At 43.4% G+C, this 21,203-nt stretch overlaps 1 protein-coding gene and 1 long non-coding RNA gene across 6 annotated transcripts; one reads left to right on the top strand and one right to left on the bottom strand.

The window, feature by feature from the left end:
- The first annotated feature begins 800 nt into the window (after window positions 1–800).
- Window positions 801–7,780, top strand: LOC130374226 (uncharacterized). 2 transcript variants are annotated; one of them, XR_008893590.1, is made up of 4 exons: window positions 801–2,602; window positions 3,706–3,787; window positions 5,010–5,061; window positions 6,305–7,780. It is a non-coding gene; the product is annotated as an uncharacterized LOC130374226 (long non-coding RNA). The 2 variants fall into 2 exon arrangements; XR_008893589.1 differs by having other exon boundaries at window positions 808–3,787; window positions 6,305–7,779.
- A 5,471-nt stretch (window positions 7,781–13,251) lies between these two features.
- Window positions 13,252–20,533, bottom strand: LOC130374223 (granulocyte colony-stimulating factor receptor-like). 4 transcript variants are annotated; one of them, XM_056580885.1, is made up of 16 exons: window positions 20,318–20,533; window positions 19,874–20,152; window positions 19,444–19,573; window positions 19,196–19,362; window positions 18,975–19,090; window positions 18,831–18,854; window positions 18,468–18,630; window positions 18,096–18,178; window positions 17,755–17,971; window positions 17,473–17,637; window positions 16,710–16,811; window positions 16,472–16,627; window positions 16,222–16,362; window positions 14,883–14,964; window positions 14,540–14,621; window positions 13,252–14,193 (listed from the first exon to the last, which is right to left on the bottom strand). In XM_056580885.1, exons 1-16 carry the CDS (start codon window positions 20,370–20,372, stop codon window positions 13,735–13,737), a joined length of 2,421 nt encoding a protein of 806 aa, XP_056436860.1. In that variant the 5' UTR covers window positions 20,373–20,533; the 3' UTR covers window positions 13,252–13,734. The 4 variants fall into 4 exon arrangements, with proteins under 4 accessions (XP_056436860.1, XP_056436861.1, XP_056436862.1 ...); XM_056580886.1 differs by having other exon boundaries at window positions 18,468–18,627; XM_056580887.1 differs by having other exon boundaries at window positions 19,196–19,356.
- Between the last annotated feature and the right edge of the window lie 670 nt (window positions 20,534–21,203).

Genomic DNA, 21,203 nt, shown 5'->3' with positions numbered 1-21,203 from the left:
CAATTCTGGAGTTTACAATTTGATGTCACAGCACCTTCTGCCGATGCTTCACCTCCCTCAGGAATCCACAAAGAACTGGAAGTTCTGGGAAAAACCCAGAACGGATGTCTGGCAAACCGAAATCAGGGCGAGTGTGAAATTGTGACCTCAAACTTCCACAATGGGGTTTGTTTTCGCTCCACCCGTAACCCCACTGGACTGGTGCATGCAAAGCTGTCAGACTGACTTCACTAGACGAATGACAGCGGGCATGTTATGGTTTGGTTTCAATTGTTGGTTTTTGGCTTGGTAGGTTTGAATTTAGGAGATGGATTAGTTGATTTACACATCCACACAGTATTCTACATTCTCCCTTTTTTGAATCTTTCCTTTTTACAACTTTCCATACATTTGCAAATTGTTGACTGCTGCTGAACTTGTAGGCTACTGCTGCTTCATACTTCAATGTGGTTTTATTCTGTGCTAAATGATTTTAATTCCTTGCAATGTGGTTTGATTCTATGCAATACGGTTTTAATTCTTTGCAATTCTATGCACTACGATTCTAATTCTTTGCAATTCTATGCACTACGATTTTAATTATTTTGCAATTCTATGCATTATACGATTTTAATTCTTTGCAGTTCTATGCACTACGATTTTAATTATTTGCAATTCTATGCTCTACATGATTTTTATTATTTGCAATTCTATGCACTACGATTTTTCATTCTTTGCAATTCTATGCATTATACGATTTTATTTCTTTGCAATTCTATGCACTAAGATTTCATTTTTTTGCAATTCTATGCACTACGATTTTAATTATTTGCAATTCTATGCTCTATATGATTTTTATTATTTGCAATTCTATGCACTACGATTTTTCATTCTTTGCAATTCTATGCATTATACGATTTCAATTCTTTGCAATTCTATGCACTATGATTTTAAGTCATTGCAATGTGGTTTTATTCTGTGCAATATAATCTGAAATATGTACTCGGACAATTGCAGTTGGCCAATTGGGGAGTATAGTCGACCTATGGCTATAAGATGTGTATGTAAACATACTGACTGTACAGCAAATGCAATTGTGTTGGGAGCGTTTCACCTGGTGGCCTGGAAGCTAGTTTGCTCCAACGCAACTGTGTTGGGAGCGTTTCACCTGGTTGCTTGGAAGGTAGTTTGCTCCAACGCAACTGTGTTGGGAGCGTTTCACCTGGTAGCCTGGAAGCTAGTTGCTCCAACGCAACTGTGTTGGGAGCGTTTCACCTGGTAGCCTGGAAGCTAGTTGCTCCAACGCAACTGTGTTGGGAGCGTTTCACCTGGTAGCTTGGAAGGTAGTTTGCTCCAACGCAACTGTGTTGGGAGCCTTTCACCTGGTAGCCTGGAAGGTAGTTTGCTCCAATGCAACTGTGTTGGGAGCGTTTCACCTGGTAGCCTGGAATGTAGTTTGCTCCAACGCAACTGTGTTGTGAGCGTTTCACCTGGAAGGTAGTTTGCTCCAACGCAACTGTGTTGGGAGCGTTTCACCTGGTAGCCTGGAAGGTAGTTTGCTCCAACGCAACGGTGTTGGGAGCGTTTCACCTGGTTGCCTGGAAGGTAGTTTGCTCCAACGCAACGGTGTTGGGAGCGTTTCACCTGGTTGCCTGGAATGTAGTTTGCTCCAATGCAACTGTGTTGGGAGCGTTTCACCTGGTAGCTTGGAAGGTAGTTTGCTCCAACGCAACGCGGTTGATTGTTGGTTTTTTGTGCGCTTTTGAATGAACAATCCGGACAACGTGGCCACCAACGGGGGAGCGAGGACCCCCGCATGCAAGTCACCAATCGTTTGTTATTCCTTGAGCTGGTTGAAGTTGATTGGTTGTGTTTGGCTGCTGTTTTCAGAATGTGTCCACCGCACACACACATCGCTATATTCTTTCCCCTTAACTTAACCTGGATTTTACCGCTCGTCTGTTTGTTTTTGGCTCATTCTAAGTTTAGTGCAGTGTTGTAGGTTGTTTTTGAGTGCATTGTTGCACGTGTTTGTATGAGGCCTAACGGGGGACGACTAAACGACTGACTTTACTAACGCTGCGGACCGCTACAACAACAACAACAACAACCTGTCTGGACACTGGGAAGGGTGTGCTCTTGAAACTGGACGCAAAATGGAAGAACACCTGCAACTATTGTGAAAGTTCAACGTTTGGGCAAAATTGGAATTGGTGAAAGCAAACAAGCGCAAGTTAAATGGTAAGTATACGAATGCAACTATTTTCGCCAATTGCTTTTTTGTTTCACAGCACCACTGGACTACAGAACATCCCCAGTGGAAATGACATCTGTGCAATTCTGGAGTTTACAATTTGATGTCACAGCACCTTCTGCCGATGCTTCACCTCCCTCAGGAATCCACAAAGATTTGGAAGAACTGGGAAAAACCCAGAACGGATGTCTGGCAAACCGAAATCAGGGCGAGTGTGAAGTTGTGACCTCAAACTTCCACAATGGGGTTTGTTTTCGCTCCACCCGTAACCCCACTGGACTGGTGCATGAAAAGCTGTCAGACTGACTTCACTAGACGAATGACTGCGGGCATGTTATGGTTTGGTTTCAATTGTTGGTTTTTGGCTTGGTAGGTTTGAATTTAGGAGATGGATTAGTTGATTTACACATCCACACAGTACTCTACATTCTCCCTTTTTTGAATCTTTCCTTTTTACAACTTTCCATACATTTGAAAATTGTTGACTGCTGCTGAACTTGTAGGCTACTGCTGCTTCATACTTCAATGTGGTTTTATTCTGTGCTAAATTATTTTGATTCTATGCAATACGGTTTTAATTCTTTGCAATTCTATGCACTAAGATTTTAATTCTTTGCAATTCAATGCATTATTTTTAGTCTTTGCAATTCTATGCATTACGATTTTAATTATTTGCAGTTATATGCTCTATATGATTTTTATTATTTGCAATTCTATGCACTACGATTTTTCATTCTTTGTAATTCTATGCATTATACGATTTTAATTCTTTGCAATTCTATGCATTATACGATTTTATTTCTTTGCAATTCTATGCACTACGATTTTAAGTCATTGCAATGTGGTTTTATTCTGTGCAATATAATCTGAAATATGTGCTCGGACAATTGCAGTTGGCCAATTGGGGAGTATAGTCGACCTATGGCTATAAGATGTGTATGTAAACATACTGACTGTACAGCAATTGTGTTGGGAGCGTTTCACCTGGTAGCTTGGAAGCTAGTTTGCTCCAACGCAACTGTGTTGGGAGCGTTTCACCTGGTAGCCTGGAAGCTAGTTTGCTCCAACGCAACTGTGTTGGGAGCGTTTCACCTGGTATCCTGGAAGTTAGTTGCTCCAACGCAACTGTGTTGGGAGCGTTTCACCTGGTAGCTTGGAAGGTAGTTTGCTCCAACGCAACTGTGTTGGGAGCCTTTCGCCTGGTAGCTAACCTGTGTGTTGTATTTATTCATATTACTTAATTGTCTAGCATCTGCATTAGCTAGCTATAGCTGCTGTGTACGGGGAATGGGTTAGCCTAGCGATTCATCGTCTTGCTAGATATGCCTCATGCTGTCCTTTATATTACTTATTTGCAAGGAATTTAAGCATTGACAATTATTTATGAACGTTGAACCATGAAAGAATTGAATTATTTTTGTTCAGGGGTGGGTTTGCCCCTGTACATTTATTTCAAGATCAGTGTTCTACAGCGTTTGTCAAATTCAGGACTGGCGCTGGAAGCTGTAGGTGGAGGGAAGACCAGGAATGATGCAGCTCTGCAGATGCTGAAGGGTAAGACAATGGAATACACATATTGATGGCTTGCTTGGATTGTTTAGATTGTTTAGAATGACACGGTCAGCGACTCATCGTACAGATCTAAAGTAATCCATACAGATGTGTTCATTCTGACTGGCTGTTAAGAAAGCATTCTCGGCCACTAGGACTAGTCAGGATGTGTATTACATGTGGCTGGCTTTTGGGGTTGGGAGTAATAACTATTGTAATTAGTTCTATCAAAACAGCCCACTATGTACTGTGCTGTAAAAGTGCATATAAAATACCCTATTGACATCTGAGTGAAGTGTTGGACTGCATTAATGGGGAGAAAACCGTCCCTGCGGTGGCGGTCAGCGGGAGGTGTCAAGACCAACCAGCTCCTCGTCCAGGAAAGGGGAATTCTTCAGACCGTTCTTCGAAGGTTCAATAAAGTAAATCTTATCATCTAAAAAATCTAGGACACAGTAGCTGGGTTCATCAGCAAATTGTAGCTGGGCTTTTGGTCCCCCAGAATAAAAGTCAATGGTGCTGAGGAGCGCTGCTCAGGTGACTCCCCCCCCCCCTTATTTATTATCTCTCTCCCCCCCCCCCCTAGAGGGGGGGGGGGGGGGAGTTAGAGATCTACCTATTTATTTTTTATTTATTATGTTTATTTTTTTTTCCACAATGTCTTGTTTTAAACGATTTATGATGACTATATGCTCTGTAAGGTGACCTTGGGTGTCTTGAAAGGCGCCTCTAAATTAAATGTATTATTATTATTTCCTATGGTAGAGAGGTGCGTGATATTTATTCGAGAGATGGTACATGAAACGAATGACCTGTTAAGATGCTAGGGGGATCAACTCCCAGCAGCGATACCGTATCCCCAACGTCTTAATATTGTCACCTGTCAAACCCAACGCTAACATTTCGGGAAGCTTTCAGTGCATCCTGACAATGCCACTGTTGGATACATTTACACTTGGTTGGGGCCATTGTATAAAATGTATCCATCGATACCATCTCAAAATAATGCTCTCAAAGTGTGTGCTTTTGATTTTTTTTTTTCGCTTTGTCAAACTGATATTGGCTAATGCTTAAGAATCGTAAAAATGAATAATTGCTCTTCCGGTCACACAATGCTTGCTTCCATCCTTTGTATAATTTTTATACCTACCCTTGGTGTATATTTTTTGCCCTTCTTGCTATGACTAATTTCCACTTGGGATCAACAAATTACTGTTTTTTTCAGGTCACGATGGAAGAGCAGATGGCTGTGCAGTTGCCATGGTGGAGAGACCCAGGTGAGAACTTTGATAAATGGTTCCTTCATTCTTAAATGGACCAAATGGCAATCACATAATCCCTCCCGATTTTAATAAAAATTTTGAAGACTGGGAATAGCTGAACTGACTTGTATACATTTATTGATGAAAGATGGTAATCCAGCACTGACTATTTTAATGTGGTTTTGATGTTGATGCACTATACAATTTTAATTCTTTGCAATTCTATGCACTATACGATTTTATTTATTTGCTATTCTATGCACTATACAATTTTAAGTCTTTGCAATTCTATGCACTGTACGATTTAAATTATTTGCCATATGGTTTTATTCTGTGCCGTATAAAATGGAATATGTGCAGTGCAGTTCCTTTGTGATTGTTCTCAGGCGGTGTCCTTTTGGTTCAATCCATCTAAACATCACCAGCGAGACTTGTGTTTACATGACACTCGAGAACCAAATTATTGGGTTAGTCTCACTGTGATTGTATTTTTAAGATGCATGTATACACCTTAGTCTGACTAAAATCAGACCAGATCGGGTTTCTCATCGTCGGATTAAGACCTCTAGATTATTCGATTGATGGTCTCATTAATCGTGCATGTACGTTCAATCAGGGTTATGCGTTCTGCGCATGCTGGAGATTTTTTCCCAGAGCAGGTAATAGAAGGAGACAATAGTCATGGTGTTGTCACTGTCAAACGGCAAACACGATGGAGAGGTCCAGGAGCAAGACACACTTTTGGACTGACGAGGAAACTCACCATGATGTACCAGTTAAAATACGTGCACAATTTACAGTTTATGGATGGGAGGAAGACTAGAAACTGATTTATTTAAAAAAGGTGATTGAAATGGGTACAATGCCATGCCACCTATCGTACTGGGACATGACATGCTTCGGCCATTGAATTGATGTGTACTGTCTTGGACATTTGCAGTTGTTTCATAAAAAGGTTGAAGACTCCCTGGGAATAGCTCAACTGACTTGTATCAATTATACATACATTTGAAGATGGTAATCCAGCACTGACGATTTTGATGTTGTTGCCGTAATGACTTGAAGCCTTTTCTCTCCTGTAAATCAATATAAAATCCAACCTAAATTACTGAATGTAATGACCTATGTTTGATGCCAGATGGTGTTGTTACTGCATTTGTGTCTTTGATTGGCCTTCACATTTGGTGATCAAAATGTCTTCTAAATCTGCCAGCACACTGTGAGACTGACTTTACTTTGTGCCTTCAATTTATTTCAGAGTATGATGACCGAACAGTTGATCTACAACGATGGCCTACTCCCCATCCACCCTGAGGATCCCTGGCTACACCTACAATCCAATCTACCCCAGACATAACCACTCGGAGCTCAACAACTCCTACAACTCCTCCTGCCTCCTACACACCATACTGTTACCACTTTACCATTTTAACTTTAAAAAAAAGTACTGTAATTCACACCATGTTGTAGGAAAAGCATGTTTAGCTCAATGATTTATACATTCTATTTCTGTGACCCCAACTATTGTATTTCTAACCCAGTTACCTCGTAACCCTCTTTCTAAGGGAGCGACTAAAGGGACAAAGCTGGAGCAAACCTGAGCTTAACAATCTTTCTAATCTTTCTTTCAAATGTCCTAAATTGAAACATATAAAATGCCTAAAGTAACGTGTCTAACAAAACAAAAAGCCAACCTAATACCCAAACTTAACCATCTAACTAAAGATCTCAAATGTCTAAACTCTCTTACCTTAACCGAGTACCTAAACCGAACAATTTAACTAAACATCTCAAAGGCCTAAACTCGCTTACCTCAACCTAACCTAATACCCAAACTTAAAAGCCCAAATGCTTAAACTCTTACCCTAACCTGGTACCTAAACTTGACAATCTAACTTAGCATCTCTAATAACTAAACTCTTTCCTAATACCTAAACAATCTTTAATACAATCACTAATGCCTAAACTTAAACAAACACCAATAATAAAAGTTAGCCATCCTTAATCTTAAACCAAAACCAGACTTGTCCCTGGGTCGCTCCACTTTGTTTCTTTAAAGGCATCTCCTTTCCCCTGCAATTGTGGCACCCATTGCACTCCTGACCATCCCTGGAAGAAGGGATCCCCTCCATTGCGTTTCTTCTCAAGATTTCTTCCTTGCTGATTCAAGGGAGTTTTTTCTTGCCCGTGTGGGGGCATGGGTAAAGGGGGGTGTCACAAATATTTGGCCTGTTAAGCCCTTTGAGACTGTAATGGTGATTAAGGGCTATACAAATAAAATTGAATTGAATAAAGATACCTCATCTTTACAGATTTTGTTTTGGGGAATTGGGACAGCTGAGCAGCTTAAGCATCCTTACTGGTGAATCTGATCTGACGATATCAATCATAGGACTATGAAGCTGCAGAGTTCTTCCAAGAAAGGGTTCCAATCCAGGATAGCTTTTAACACACTTTATTTGTTAAAGTATTTCGGTATGGTAACTACGGAGCAAAAGGAGGTGGAAGCGTGTTGAACACGTGCTGAGCGTCTCCCTGCTGATCAAAAACATTAACCCTTTGTCTGGTAGCAGCTAGAAGATTCTGAAGTCCAACTTCTCTGTCGAGATTGAACTGAAATGCAATGCACAACATGCAATTTGTCCTTATCTCAATTTTTAAAACTTTTTATATTTTCTATTATTACTATTTATTGTGCTGCGCTCTCTCGCTCTCTCGATCTCTCTCTCTCGATCTCTCTCTGTATTAATACTGTACTTGACTTGGGAAGCCCTGCACAAGAATTCCAATGGGTTTGAACTGTCTGGTTTATGCACAAATGGCGAATAAAAACCTTTGAACCTTTGAACCTTTTGAGATTGATAGGGTGAAGTGGGCGTGGCCTATGTGACGTATTAGCCTCTAAAGGTGCTGCCTTCTGTGTGGTTGGAGCAGATATTGCAGCCTTCAATAAGGTCCTGCTCCCCTTGTGGCAATGTATAGTATTTAGGGCTTATGTGTTTGGTCCTGCTTCCTTGGGACTATGTGGGGGCAGCTCAGGTTCTTAAAATACGTAACAAAGCCAATAACATAAGGCTGAATATGTGAAAAGACAAGGTAGATAATGATAACTCTGCTGGACTACTATGTATCCCCACATCACGACTCACTTCAATGGGTGCCCGGTCATTCAGCTGTTCAGCACCCAGGCTCTGGAACTCCCTCCCCCCACACATAAAACAGTCAGACACCATTACAACCTTCAAGTCACAACTCAAAACTCACCTGTTCAAACTCGCACACAACGTCTAACTGATCACTGTTTTATTTATTATGTTTTTCTTTTGTTTAGTTTTTTCAAAATGTCTTGTTTTTTTAAACGATTTATGATGACTATATGCTCTGTAAGGTGACCTTGGGTGTCTTGAAAGGCGCCTCTAAATTAAATGTATTATTATTATTATTAGATTTGGAGTCTCCGTCTGAACGCCCAGACTCCGTTTGAGGAGCCTTCTGCTTGAGGTGATGCGTTGCAGCGTTGGTGTTGCGTGGTTTGGGGATGGGCTTATGAGGCGGCTCTGGGCTGGCCGCTGTCGGAGGAGTTTGGGGGAAAGGGACCTATTCTGGATCTTCGCGTGTTCAACAGATTCGTTGCCACGAGGAAGTTCAGAATGCTCACTGTCGGAGCGTTGTTCCGGTGTGTGAGAGAGGGCGACTGGTTCACATCCCTGGATCTCAAGGATGCTTACTTCCACGTCCCTGTTCGGCAGGCGCACAGGAAGTTTCTCCGCTTTGCCTTTATGGGGATGGCGTACGAGGACCAGTGTCTGCCGTTCGGCTATTCCCTGGCTCCGCGCACCTTCTCGAAGTGTGTGGAGACGGCGTTGGAACCGCTCAGGCGTCGGGGACAGAGAATTCTCTTCTACCTAGACGACCTGCTTATTCTGAGCAACTCAGAAGAGACCGCGAGAACGGACATCATGTTGGTGATAAACCATCTCTCCTTCCTGGGTTTTGCCATCAACTGGGGGAAGAGCTCCCCGCTCCCCAGCCGGCAGACAGTCTACTCGGGGCTTTGCCTAGACTCAGCCACCATGACCCGCGATGCTTTCGCCTCCTCGGCGAGACGCCATCCTGTCGGCGCTCTCCCGTTTTTCGCGTTCGCAGAAACGTGACCGCACTATCCACCATGCGCCTGTTAGGGCTGATGGCAGCTGCCCACCCCGTGGTCCCCCTGGGTCTGCTCTTTATGCGCAGACTCCAGCGGTGGTTTGCTCGCCAACGGTTGGACCCCTGGCGACACAAGCTCAGGGTGCTCCTCGTTCCCCGTTCGGTGTCGCCAGACCTGGAATATTGTAAAAGACCCTCCGCCCGTCTCAGGGGTGTTCCCCTGGGCAGGGTGGCGTCCTACGTAGTGGTCTTCACGGACGCCTCGTTGACGGGTTGGGGAGGAACGTGCCTCTCTCACTCGGTCGGAGACGAGTGACGCACGCCCCCTATAGCACACATAAATGTGTTGGAGCTCGACGCTGTGAGGAAAGTGCTGTTGCATTTCTTTCACCTGGTGCGCGGCCGCCACGTTCTGATCAGGACAGACAGCGTGTCGGCGGCGGCGTACATCAACAGACAGGGGGGAGTCCGCTCCCCTGCTCTCCACCGAAAGGCGGTCGAGCTCTGGCTTTGGGCTCATCAGTCTCTCCTCAGTCTAAGAGCCCTGCATATCGCGGGCGCCCAGAACTTTGGGGCGGACCTCATGTCTCGAGGCGGTCCCCGCCGAGACGAGTGGCGGTTACATCCCGACATTGTCAGACTGATCTGGCAGAGGTTCGGGACAGCGCAGGTGGACCTCTTCGCGTCCTGGGAGAACACGCACTGCAGGTGGTGGTTCTCCCTCAGCCCTCGGGATCTTCCCCCGTTGGGGGTGGATGCGTGGGCACACACACCTTGGCCGCGGGCTCTCTTGTATGCGTTTCCCCCGCTCCAGCTGATCCTTCCTCTTCTGGAACGGGTCAGACAGGAGAGACTGTCCCTGATATTAGTGGCCCCGGAGAACCGTTCAGCTCTGTGTTTTCCAGAGCTGGCCGCGCTCTCGTGGCCGGTACCGTTCAGGCCGGATGCGCTTTCACAGGCCCACGGGACGGTGCACCACCCGTCCGATGTCTCGGGACGGCTGTTGGTTTGGCTCCTGAGAGGTTGATCCTGCAGGGCAAAGGTTTGCCTGAGACGGTTATCAACACTATTCAGAGCGCTCGTGCGCCTTCTACTTCTTCCCTCTATGCGGCGAAGTGGTGCGCCTTCTCTAATTGGTGTGAGAGGAACCACGCTGTCCCATCTCGATGCGAGGTGGGAAGCGTGCTTTCGTTTCTGCAAAACTTATTGGAAAAAGGTTTGGCCTTCTCCACTATCAAGGTCTATGCGGCAGCCGTTTCGGCTGGCCATGCAGGCTGTGATGGTGGACCGATCTTCAGCCATCCACTGGTCAAGAGGTTCTTGCGTGGGGCTAGACGGGTTAGGCCTGTTTTCACGCGTGCTTACACCACGCTGGGATCTCCCCACCGTGTTGCGCGGATTGTCCAGGGATCCTTTCGAGCCTCTTTCTCAGGCCCCCTTGGATGCCATGTCCTTTAAGATGGCACTCTTGTTGGCCTTGGTTTCTGCCAAGCGGGCCGGTGAGCTAACCGCTCTGTTTGTCAGCCCGAGTTGCTTGTTGCTAAACGAGGACAGCTCCTTCGCGCTGCGCAGACCTAATCCTGCGTTCCTCCAGGAGAACATTAATAGTTATTTTCGGTCGAGGGATATTGTGCTTAAGGCTTTTCAACCCCCGCCTCATTCTAGTGAGGCGGAGGCGGAGTTGCATCTCCTGTGCCCGGTGCGGGCGCTGGCTATGTACGTGAATCGCTCGGCCGCGTTCCGCTCCACACAACAGTTGTTTTTGTGTTATAGCGACGCTAGCAGGGGCCGCGCTCTCTCTAAGCAGCGGTTTTCTCGCTGGGTATGTGAGGTTGTTTGCTTAGCCTACTCTCAGCAGGGCTTGGCGCCACCGTTGGGCGTTTTTTCCCCCTCTTCCCCTGTCTTCAACATACGTTGAGTAATGTAGGATTGTATTCCTTAATATTAGAATAAGTAGGCTAGTAGAATGTAAGCCATACTCTGCAGCTGTTGGTGTGGGAGTGAATTCTAAATTATATATCATGTGACCAGATGAAGATAAATACCTCTTCCTCCTTCACCCTCAACTTGAACACAAATCCTTTGAGCAACTTTTGTCACATCTCGGTCAGATCTCCCCCCCGCACCACGCTCTTTTGATTGTTGCTGACTATTACATTACTGTTTGGTGAGGGAAGTCTGAGATGTCTAAACACTTTCAGTTTCACATGTGCAAAACGAGAAAAATAAGCGGCAAGTTATTTTCTGTTGCAAATGTTGCATATATAGGGATTGTTGGTTAACACGCTTTTCGTTATTCTATTTATTTCAATGTAAATGTGTAACTGTAAATGTATACGTTTGCATGGGAGAACTGCTTGAATTATAGTTATTAATTAATTTAGTAATTAATATATATAGTATATTAGAGTAATTATATCTATACCTATATCTTTATCAATACATTATATAACAATTTAAATAGTTGCTGGCTGCACTCAGCGGTTTTCTCGCTGGGTATGTGAGGGTGTTTGCTTATGGTGCGTTCGAGTATTCTCTGCGAACCGACTCGGATCTGACGCCACGCCCACACTTCAAGCGTTTTATTATTTCCCTCGGTCGTTGGAGGAAAACATAGATGCCACCCGGAAAGCTGTTGTCGCGGTAGCATTGGCAGAGGACCAGGCGATCCAATATAAGTAGCCTATAGGCCATAGTCAAGTCAAGTTTATTTAGATAGCACATTTAAAACAACAGTAGTTGACCGAAGTGCTGTACACAAATACAGTATGTTTGTGTACATAGGCAGAGATACGGACGCAGTAAGGTATTGCAGTAATACGAGTGATTGAAATTACAATTTAAGCCACCAAAGTGGTCCAAGCACAATGAAAACAGTTCATACTTCAAGTCACAATGGGCAGCCATCTTGAATTCTGTCTCGGAATTTCGCTCGGTCACCACTGAGTTCAACCGAGATGGCGAGATCGCCGTCCGAGGAAAAGGGGCGTGTTTGTGCTTGTCCCTAGGCAACGTCCTCGGACCTCCGAGACGGATGGATATTAAAACGCACCATTAGCCTACTCTCGGCAGGGCTTGGCGCCACCGTTGGGCGTTAAAGCTCACTCCACACGGAGCGTGGCCTCTTCAACGGCTCTACTCAGGGGCGTTTCGGTGGAAGACATCTGCGCGGCTGCGTCTTGGTCTTCCCCCGGCCCCTTTGTCCGTTTTTACATGTTAGACATGTCCCGGGGCTCACTCGGCAACTCTGTGCTGGAGTCCGGGACCCCTTTTACGGCTTAAGAATATAGACATGTTCTTTAAAGCGGCGTGGTTGGATTTCCTCTCGCCGGCTGGCGAGTTGAACTTGATTACCAGTCTACTAAAGAAGACATTTGAAATGACAAGTTAAAAGTAGGAAAGTCTATCAAATGCATGAACTTTTTTCCATATTACCGGTAAGTCATTGTGCTGTGCTGTGCTGTATTGATGTTTGAGAATGTGCTGCCGGATCTCCGCCGCCAGATGGCGCCCGAGAGGGTAAAACCATGGGTTAAACGTTTAGACCCGCCCACATTTAGCTCCTCCCCGATCTGCGGGCTGCAGTCAGGGGCACTTGTCATCACTGACGCACCGTCTTTACCAGAAACATGAACGCGCCTTAAAAACTGAGCGGTTTTGAGAAAGGTTCAAAGCGGTTCTGTGAGAATAATAAGGCGTATTGTTTACATTAAAGTACGTAAAGCTTTTATTGTGGTAACCTACAATTAAATTAATATATCACAAAAAATGTACAGTCGGGGCCTGCAAAGAAAAAGGGCCACTGCAGCTTACCTGTGATGAATGTCTTCGTGTTCCTATGGTATCAACAATCATTTTCTTCACTTTACGCAGTACTTTTTGATACAACTTTGAAGCATTAATAAAGTAGTAATAAGCAGTAAATTCATAGTGAATTAAGCATTTATAAAAGCAATGTTCCATCATGAATACTACTTTGTGTTATTGAACATTAATAAGCATAATTAAAGATTAAGAAGCTATATACATTTTTATGTAACACTTAATAAAGCTGAAATTCATGATCAGGAAGTTATAAACCATTATTTCTGACTTTGGTGTGGGGTCATCGAAAGTGAGGATTATAAATGCTGTATTGGTATTTGAGGCATTTACAGCCTTTATTGTGTACAAGCCCATTGGGCTTCGTTCCCTCCTTGCACCATTACTGTGAATGTGTGCTAAATAAATAAACCTATAAAACCTATAAACCTATTAACACATTGGTAATAGTTTGTAGATCATTAACCTTTTGTTTTATAAATGGAAAAGCTCAAGTGCCCCTAACAGTGGAAGGGGCCATATGGATGGACCGACAGACATAAAATATGATACAAAAGCATGAATAAGTGTACAAAACATAATAATAGTGTATTACAATGATGAATACAGTACAAAAACCGAAACGTGTTTCTAGTTTATTTCATTTATATATCTTGATATGGATGAAGGGGCTATGATATGAACATCGACAATGGAAACAAAATGACTTTCTCCATCTCATCCCCTGTCCGGTCCCTCTTTGAACATCTCCATGGAGACATACATAGGGCTGTGTTTGTTTCCAGAAAGTTCTCTGCCATCGTTGACGCTCCGGGGCCCTTGAGGCGGCACTGCATTTTGGCTTCGATAGGGGCTGCTCTGTGGAAGCAGGAAAACTTCCGAATATTCCTGCAACAGCGTATCCTCCTCCTCCCGAGAGTCTTGCACGGATAGGCCGGCTTGGTCGGCACTAAGCTCCACCTCCTCCGTTGGCGGTTCGCTGTCCTCCCCTGCGCTCAAGCTGCTGCCTTCCGGGGTTGGCACCGCCCACTCTGTCTCTTCACCAGCTGTTTCGGGGTTTGAGTCGTCGCCGAGGTACGGCGTCACCAGGCAATCTCTGGCACCGTCCCACTCATTAGGGTAAACCCTCACACAACGGGTCTCGCCTTCCAAGGGCTGGCTGAAATGTGGCGTGATCTGTGTGCACACACGCGATTATAAAAGGTTGCACTGCGCCTTTCTTAAAGGTGTGCTATGTTGTGAGCTCCATGAGAAGACCATCAGCTCCTTATGAGGTGTTAAAGTTCTGATTCGAAGGTAGCGATGACACAACTTTTCAAATTTGCACGGGATTATGCACTCATTAAAACATAATTATAAAATTGTATTCAATTTGTGTGCGATGTCTGTTCTACTAGATGCCACAACATTCTACACAGAGAATCTTTCATATATTCCAAAATAAATAAAAGACAAATTCGAGTGTATCGTCCAATTATTAGTCCGGGTAATGTACCATTTATAAACAGAAAATAAACCTCACCTTCTGGTTGCTCTGGGAGGGCCACAGTGCCAATGAACTGTGACCAGGATTGGGTACCATCTTTCCTAAGAACGTCTTGTACCTGAGAGTAAAATTAATAACATTATTATAAATTAAACTTTGAAGAAGTTTAAGCCCTATAAGAGTTTGAATAACCATGTTCTGTAACAATATAGTAATTGAGCACATCCTAGATAAAAGAGATTGTGTACAACTGAATAATAATCATTCCTGTTTGGTGACTGTTCATTTGTTTATCCCATGATTCATGCAGTTACGAATGCTGTTGATCACATTATTGTAGGCAAATCATTAATATTAACAGTAAATCATTTAAACCTACCAGACACAGCAAACTCCGAAAATGGACAGGCTAAAAAACAACAGCGTTACACATATAGTCATCACCAAGACCAGAACAGGATCTACGAAGGCAAGAAGAGAAACCACAATATATGCAATATATTAAGTTATGCAGAGTATCTCTTCGCTGTATCTCTTCGCTGCTCAGCAAGCAGATGAACGGCGGCAGGCGGATTTCTTTAGATTTAATCAAGGTTTTTGGTGAGTGAGACAAACTAAAATGTTGCCTCAGTGTTCCTAGTAAAGAAACACAGTATTATTAGCTTTTCCATTTTGATATCTATTTTTAGGTGAGTGCTGCATGCAGCGCTCAACTTCTTTTCTTCAGTCTTATTCTTTCTGTCTTCTTCTTTCCTACAAACTTTGGGACATATCTTGTTAAGGTTGTGGGTGCAGGCAGGCAGGTAGGACCCAGATGCAGACGGGTAGGGAAAAACTGCACTTTATTTCCGCCAAAAGGCTAAGGCAAGGAGCAAGGAGCAAGGGAACACGGGTAACTACAGAGAACACGCAGGACCAACAAACCACAATGACGGCACAAGGAACAAAGGAAAGACAAGGGCTTGAATACCAAACACAAGACACGCAACGAGGAACAGCTGAGACACATTAGGGGAGGGAGCAGTAATCAACACAGGAGGGAAACACAGGAAAACACACCAAAACACGACACAGACCATGACATATCTCCTTCCTCAATTTCACACCTAAAGTCTCCATTCCAATGTTCAAATGTTCAACTGCAGGTAATGCAAAAGGCGAGTATACCCAAATTCGGCTGGGATTATTATAATTCTTTCTACAAACATCAATCAGTACTATACCTTTCATATGGCATACGTTTGTGCGGCTGGTACCACTATTACTTCAGCTACTGATACTAATACCATTACTACTACCACTACTACTACTAGAGCTAGTACCAATACTACTACTACTATCTTCCAGCTTTGACAGTATTACAGTTTAGCTTCCAGCTTTTGTAACAATGTATTTCTATTTCTTGTTATCACTTTGCTTCTTCAGATAATGCAATTCAGCGTCTATCAGTTTTGAACTTTCAGATTTTTTTTTTTTTAACATTTCTTTGCATCTTAATCTATGTGGCTTTATTAAAACATATTTTCAACCTTCTTTGTGCAACAGCACTCACGCCTTTACTGCAGGAAATGCATTTACTAGTTTATGGTTTGAGTTTCAAAACACCAGCATAAATATAATGTTCCAATTAATAACAACATTTGTAAATTCCAAAAAGGAAAAGCTAAAATATTGTGTAATACATATGGCATTGTTCAAACTTCAATAACTTCACTTACCATGTTTCTGAGTCTGAAAGTGTGTTTCCGTGCTGCTGATATTGCCTGTGTGTCCCATGGCCATAACAATTACTCCGTACTTGGTAGATTGTTTCAGGTTTTCTAGTACAGCTCTCCGCTGGGTGCAACTGACAGATTGGTCTACATACAAGTACAGAAGACACGCAAAGTCTTGACTTTGAAACATGGGGAGAAAACCCTAGTTTAACAGACTCAACCAACACACCAATGACCCTCTTGGTGAACTTACTGTACAGCATGACTGGAGGGACTTTTTCCACCTGTCTGCAAAAAACAGTAAAGTTTTCAACAGCTGTGCTACATTTGTCCTCTGCCTCGATTTTCCATCTCACATAAGCCCTGGTGTCTTCAGGACGAAGTTCAGAGATGTAGATGGCCTGTGGAACTGTGCACACAACATGAACTTAGTAGTAGGTAAAACACAGATGAATACATGTATAAATCTCAATCTCTCTAAACACAGTTACCTCTTCTTCGTGAGCACACCTGTGGTGCTTTTTTCCCATGCCCTGTCTTGTTACTAAAAACAGGAGTCACCGTAATGTTGTACAGACGAAAGTCCCTAAGATCTGCAAGATAAAAAAAGAAACAATTATGTAAACCAGAAAATACAGACCACCCATAAGTGCCGTGGAACCAGGGCCTGTCATCGCCAGACATATACGCAATTGTGTACAAGTCTGGAGCCAGATGTGTTTAAATCTGCTTTGTCAGGGATTGTTATCAACGCTGCCGAAATGCATCTCGACGCAATTGGATAGACCGACAACCAATCAGAGCAATGAACTGTATTACATGTCAGCGGCCGCCATCTTGTTTTTTATCAAAATGCCTCAATGACTCTCCAATAGGGCACCACACAAATAAAAAAAATGTCACCAGTACTCATTACATTTACATTGAGGGCATTTAGTAGACACTATTATTCAAAGCGAGCATAAGCACATTTGCCAGAATAAGGTGAAACAATTTGTCACTGTCGGAACAGTAAAGATGTATCAAGTGCAAAGCACTTACAATTGCTACTAGGTTGACCCATTCCCCCTATCGCCCCATCCCTCGTAGGTATTTGCTAAAGCTAAAACGACACACAAACAAGGGAAACACCTTAAATGGCTAACACACATCCATTCATCCAGCATCATTCCTTCCCTACTCCCATCATCGGGCCATCCGACCTCAATCTGTGCCCTACCACCACATCTGCTCAACGTCTCTTTTTAAACCCACCATATAGTTTGGTTTCGGTATGGTTGCTCCTCTTCCAGAAATATGTTTTCCCGTCATCGGTCCAGTCCACGATGTAACCGCTCACATTGTGACGGGGAGCTTGCCAGTTCACTTGGATAATACCGCCGTGTGCCGAAGCCTGGATGTCACTGACCTGAGGCAGGGCTGAGAAGCACACACACACACACACACACACTTTTACATCAAACTACAATCCTAATTCCTAACTTCATGCAAATGAATGTTGCCAATTTACCAGAAAAAAATACAAATGCCACTCACTCTCTCCAACGGCCGGAACGTAAACAGTCTTGTTTGCAACAGAGAGTTCATTTTGGAGGATTGAGAGCCGGATAACATGAGCTTCAGGAGCCAAAGAGATGAAGCAGCTCAAAGGGCTACACACAGAACCCCCATTGTTTGATGTTGCAGACAATGGCGTGTAGAGAAGATAGTCAACGTAATATGTGTATTCTTCTTTGCAGGTCTGGGGTATCTCCTTTTTAACAGATTGGAAATTAAAGATGAATTAGCTGGTTAAATGATGGGTTGTTTAGTGGAATTACTGTCACGTATATAACTATAATTAAAATAGCGTCAGTGTTTCTGCACAGCCTCCTTACCGTCCACATTACTTTAACTTCTCGCACACCACTGCTCTTTTGTTGAACAACCTTTCTCCACAGGTTGAATTGAAAGGTCTTTGCTGTAAGAGATGTCACATATTTCCAATGTGTTTCACTTCATTCAAACAATATATAGGAGCATTATTACCCAAGTGCAGTCCCACAATTTTAAACACAATCGTCACACGCTTACCATACAACACCGTGTGACTGTGTGGACCACCCAATAATGTTCTTATTCATATGGAAATACAAGTGACCTCAACACAGTACTGTAGAAATGGTGAATCAGAAAGCATAGAGAGCCATCGGCACTAGACATTCTGGGTATCATGGTTAGCCCGGGGAAAGGCGGTAGGCAGTGCTTACGATTCAGCAGGGACACGGCCGTCTGCCCCAGGCTCCATTCACTCCAGGGAGACCTGTCCACGGCACAGCGGGCAGACACGGTGTAGACGACACACGACTCTACGCCCTCAATGGTGACCCATGCCCTCTTATCCTTTCTAGTCAGGGACTTGTTGACCACCTGCTAAAACAGGGAGAATACAAAGATAAAAGTGATGCGAAATTATCGAGATTGCATGTAGGTAACAGCAGGTTACGTTTTAGCATCCCTGCCTATAAAAGGCAGAGGGATTCTCTGTATCAGTGTCCAACATGAAGCAAACACTCTTAACATAATCATATTAATTCAGCCGTATAAATGTGTCAAAAGATTGGCTCACTTACCACCTCAGTTCTGTTGTCGAGAACCTAGATACGGCAACAAGACATACAAAAGACAAAGCAATCAGTGTAATATTCAGGTTTTTTTTAAAGCATTTCTTCCCAGAAACAGGATGATAAAAGGGAATGACACAATGGAGGAGTCACCTGACTGTATCGGACTTGACAGTGAATAATGTTCCCGATGGTGTCTGATTGGTTCCACCCGACAAGCAGGTAGCTGACGAGAGCGGTCACGTGTAGTTCTGGAGGGGCAAGCACCCCTAAAAACAAGAGAGAATAATGACAGTAGGTAAATACATTTCTAAACCCAGTGCTCAATTGTCACATTTAAATTGTGCGATTTTTTATCTTCCGACATAACTTACAGATTTGGAAAGGGTCAAATGAATACATGTCTGATTTAACCTCCCAGCTTCTGGAATTGGCTTTCACAACAATGGAGAAGTTTCTTGCAAGAACTGGTAAGATCTTGAAAACACATGAGGTCGTCCCTGAGTTGCAGTAGGCAATCTTTAGGTCCGAGCAACTGTCACTTAAACAGAAACATTCATTCATATTAGGTCATGAAAAAGACTGTCCAAGACTGATTTTCAGAAACAAAGTTGAAACTCACCATGTACTCTGTACGGTATAGGTTATTTTCCATGAGGAACTCATGGCATGCTCCCAATTACAGACCATCTTTGGGAAACCTTCCGCTGTTCTATTAAGACGTATGAGACACGATACATTGCTGGGTTTTGCTGTAGATGGGAAAAAAGATGTCTAAAGGTGTCATTACAATTAGGGCATTCAGCAGCTGCTTTTATCCAAGGCGATTTACATCTGTTAATACACACATTGACACACCGACGGCAGAGTCAAGCAAGGTGACAGCCAGCTCATCAGAAGCAGTTAGCACTCAGCTAGGAGGAGCAGGGGATCGAACTAGCAGCCTTTCAGTTACAAGACAACTGGTCTACCTCCTGAGCTAAGCCGACCTGTCATCCTATCAACTGTTACCTATGTAATATACAAAAATATAAGTAAATATATTATCTTACTGTATGTTTTGATGTTGGTCCCATCTAAAACAAGGTCATTAAATACACTATGGCATTGTATTATAGCACTTTGGTAAGTGAAATTCTTCAAGGACAGAACAGTATGAGAGGAGTTGATGGACTTGGAGAATCTGTCAGCCATCACTTGACCGTTCACCATCCAGTAGATGTGACCCTCGCTACAGGAACTCTGACAGGTGACCTGAACCTCGGAGCCAAATTGAACGTGTTGATTTTTAGGAAAAACGGCACACGTTGGATTTTTCTTCTTTTCTTGTTCTGTTTGTGAACGCACACAGATGGAGAGTAGATTAAATATACATGTAATGACAAAAAGTAGCCTTTGAAATTCAAGAACTATCAAAAACGACAAATTAAAATAGGCCTAACGTTACGATAGGGCCTAATAACCACTCATGTACAATAAAGATGAATGAAAATTACCTTCAGAAGTTGCTTGAATTTCTACAAGAATGATTAAAACAGCAACTAAATACATTCTTGACTCCGGCGATAGGACCAAATCCTAGAGTTACATCCGAAACGAGGTCTTAACGCGTCGACCAGAACGCATAAGCTCTGCCGCCCTCTATTCCTCCAATCGACTGCAATGATCTGGCAATTAAAGCAGCAACACTGTGTCTCCCTTGTAGCAACATAACAAGCCGACAGGAACTGATGAAACGTTTCCCGACTAGAACGACAGACTGTTGCATGAGGAAGTGAAGAAACAGGACAGCGCCAGCCGCCAACATTTGTTTCATTTCACTATATCTGCTGTAGAGTAGGCTAGTAGATGAGTGCCTTATGGGTTGTAATGGGAATATACATCAGCAAGCAATGTGAAATAATGATAGACAATAATAAAACAGTCTTTCATTGTGATTTAAAATATTTTTCCTTGGATTTTAAGATTGCCTGAAGACACATTCAAAGGGCTTGCTATTTTTGTTTAGTTTTCATGTGGGATAGAGAAGGAAGAGCTCAGTTTGTGGTCGAGAGTATGGCCTATGGCACACTCTATACACTATACACACTATTTGTAAGACACTTCTCTTGCCTCCTCTACCAATTCTGCTTCATTTTGTTGAAAAGGAATGTATGTAAGGGGCATTTCCAGTACATTGAGGTTACAAAAGCACCCAAATTAAGACAGGCAACTTGTGCTGGGAGCATTCAGGTTGAATTTCCACACGTGCAGACAGACAGACAGACAGACAGACAGACAGACAGACAGACAGACAGACAGACAGACAGACAGACAGACAGACAGACAGACAGACAGACAGACAGACAGACAGACAGACAGACAGACAGACAGACAGACAGA

The sequence above is a fragment of the Gadus chalcogrammus genome, chromosome 21, assembly GCF_026213295.1.
Source record: "Gadus chalcogrammus isolate NIFS_2021 chromosome 21, NIFS_Gcha_1.0, whole genome shotgun sequence".
In the NCBI taxonomy this organism is placed as follows: Eukaryota; Metazoa; Chordata; class Actinopteri; order Gadiformes; family Gadidae; genus Gadus; species Gadus chalcogrammus.
The sequence above is the reverse complement of the archived record's forward strand: the minus strand, read 5'-3'. Positions and strand labels throughout refer to the sequence as shown.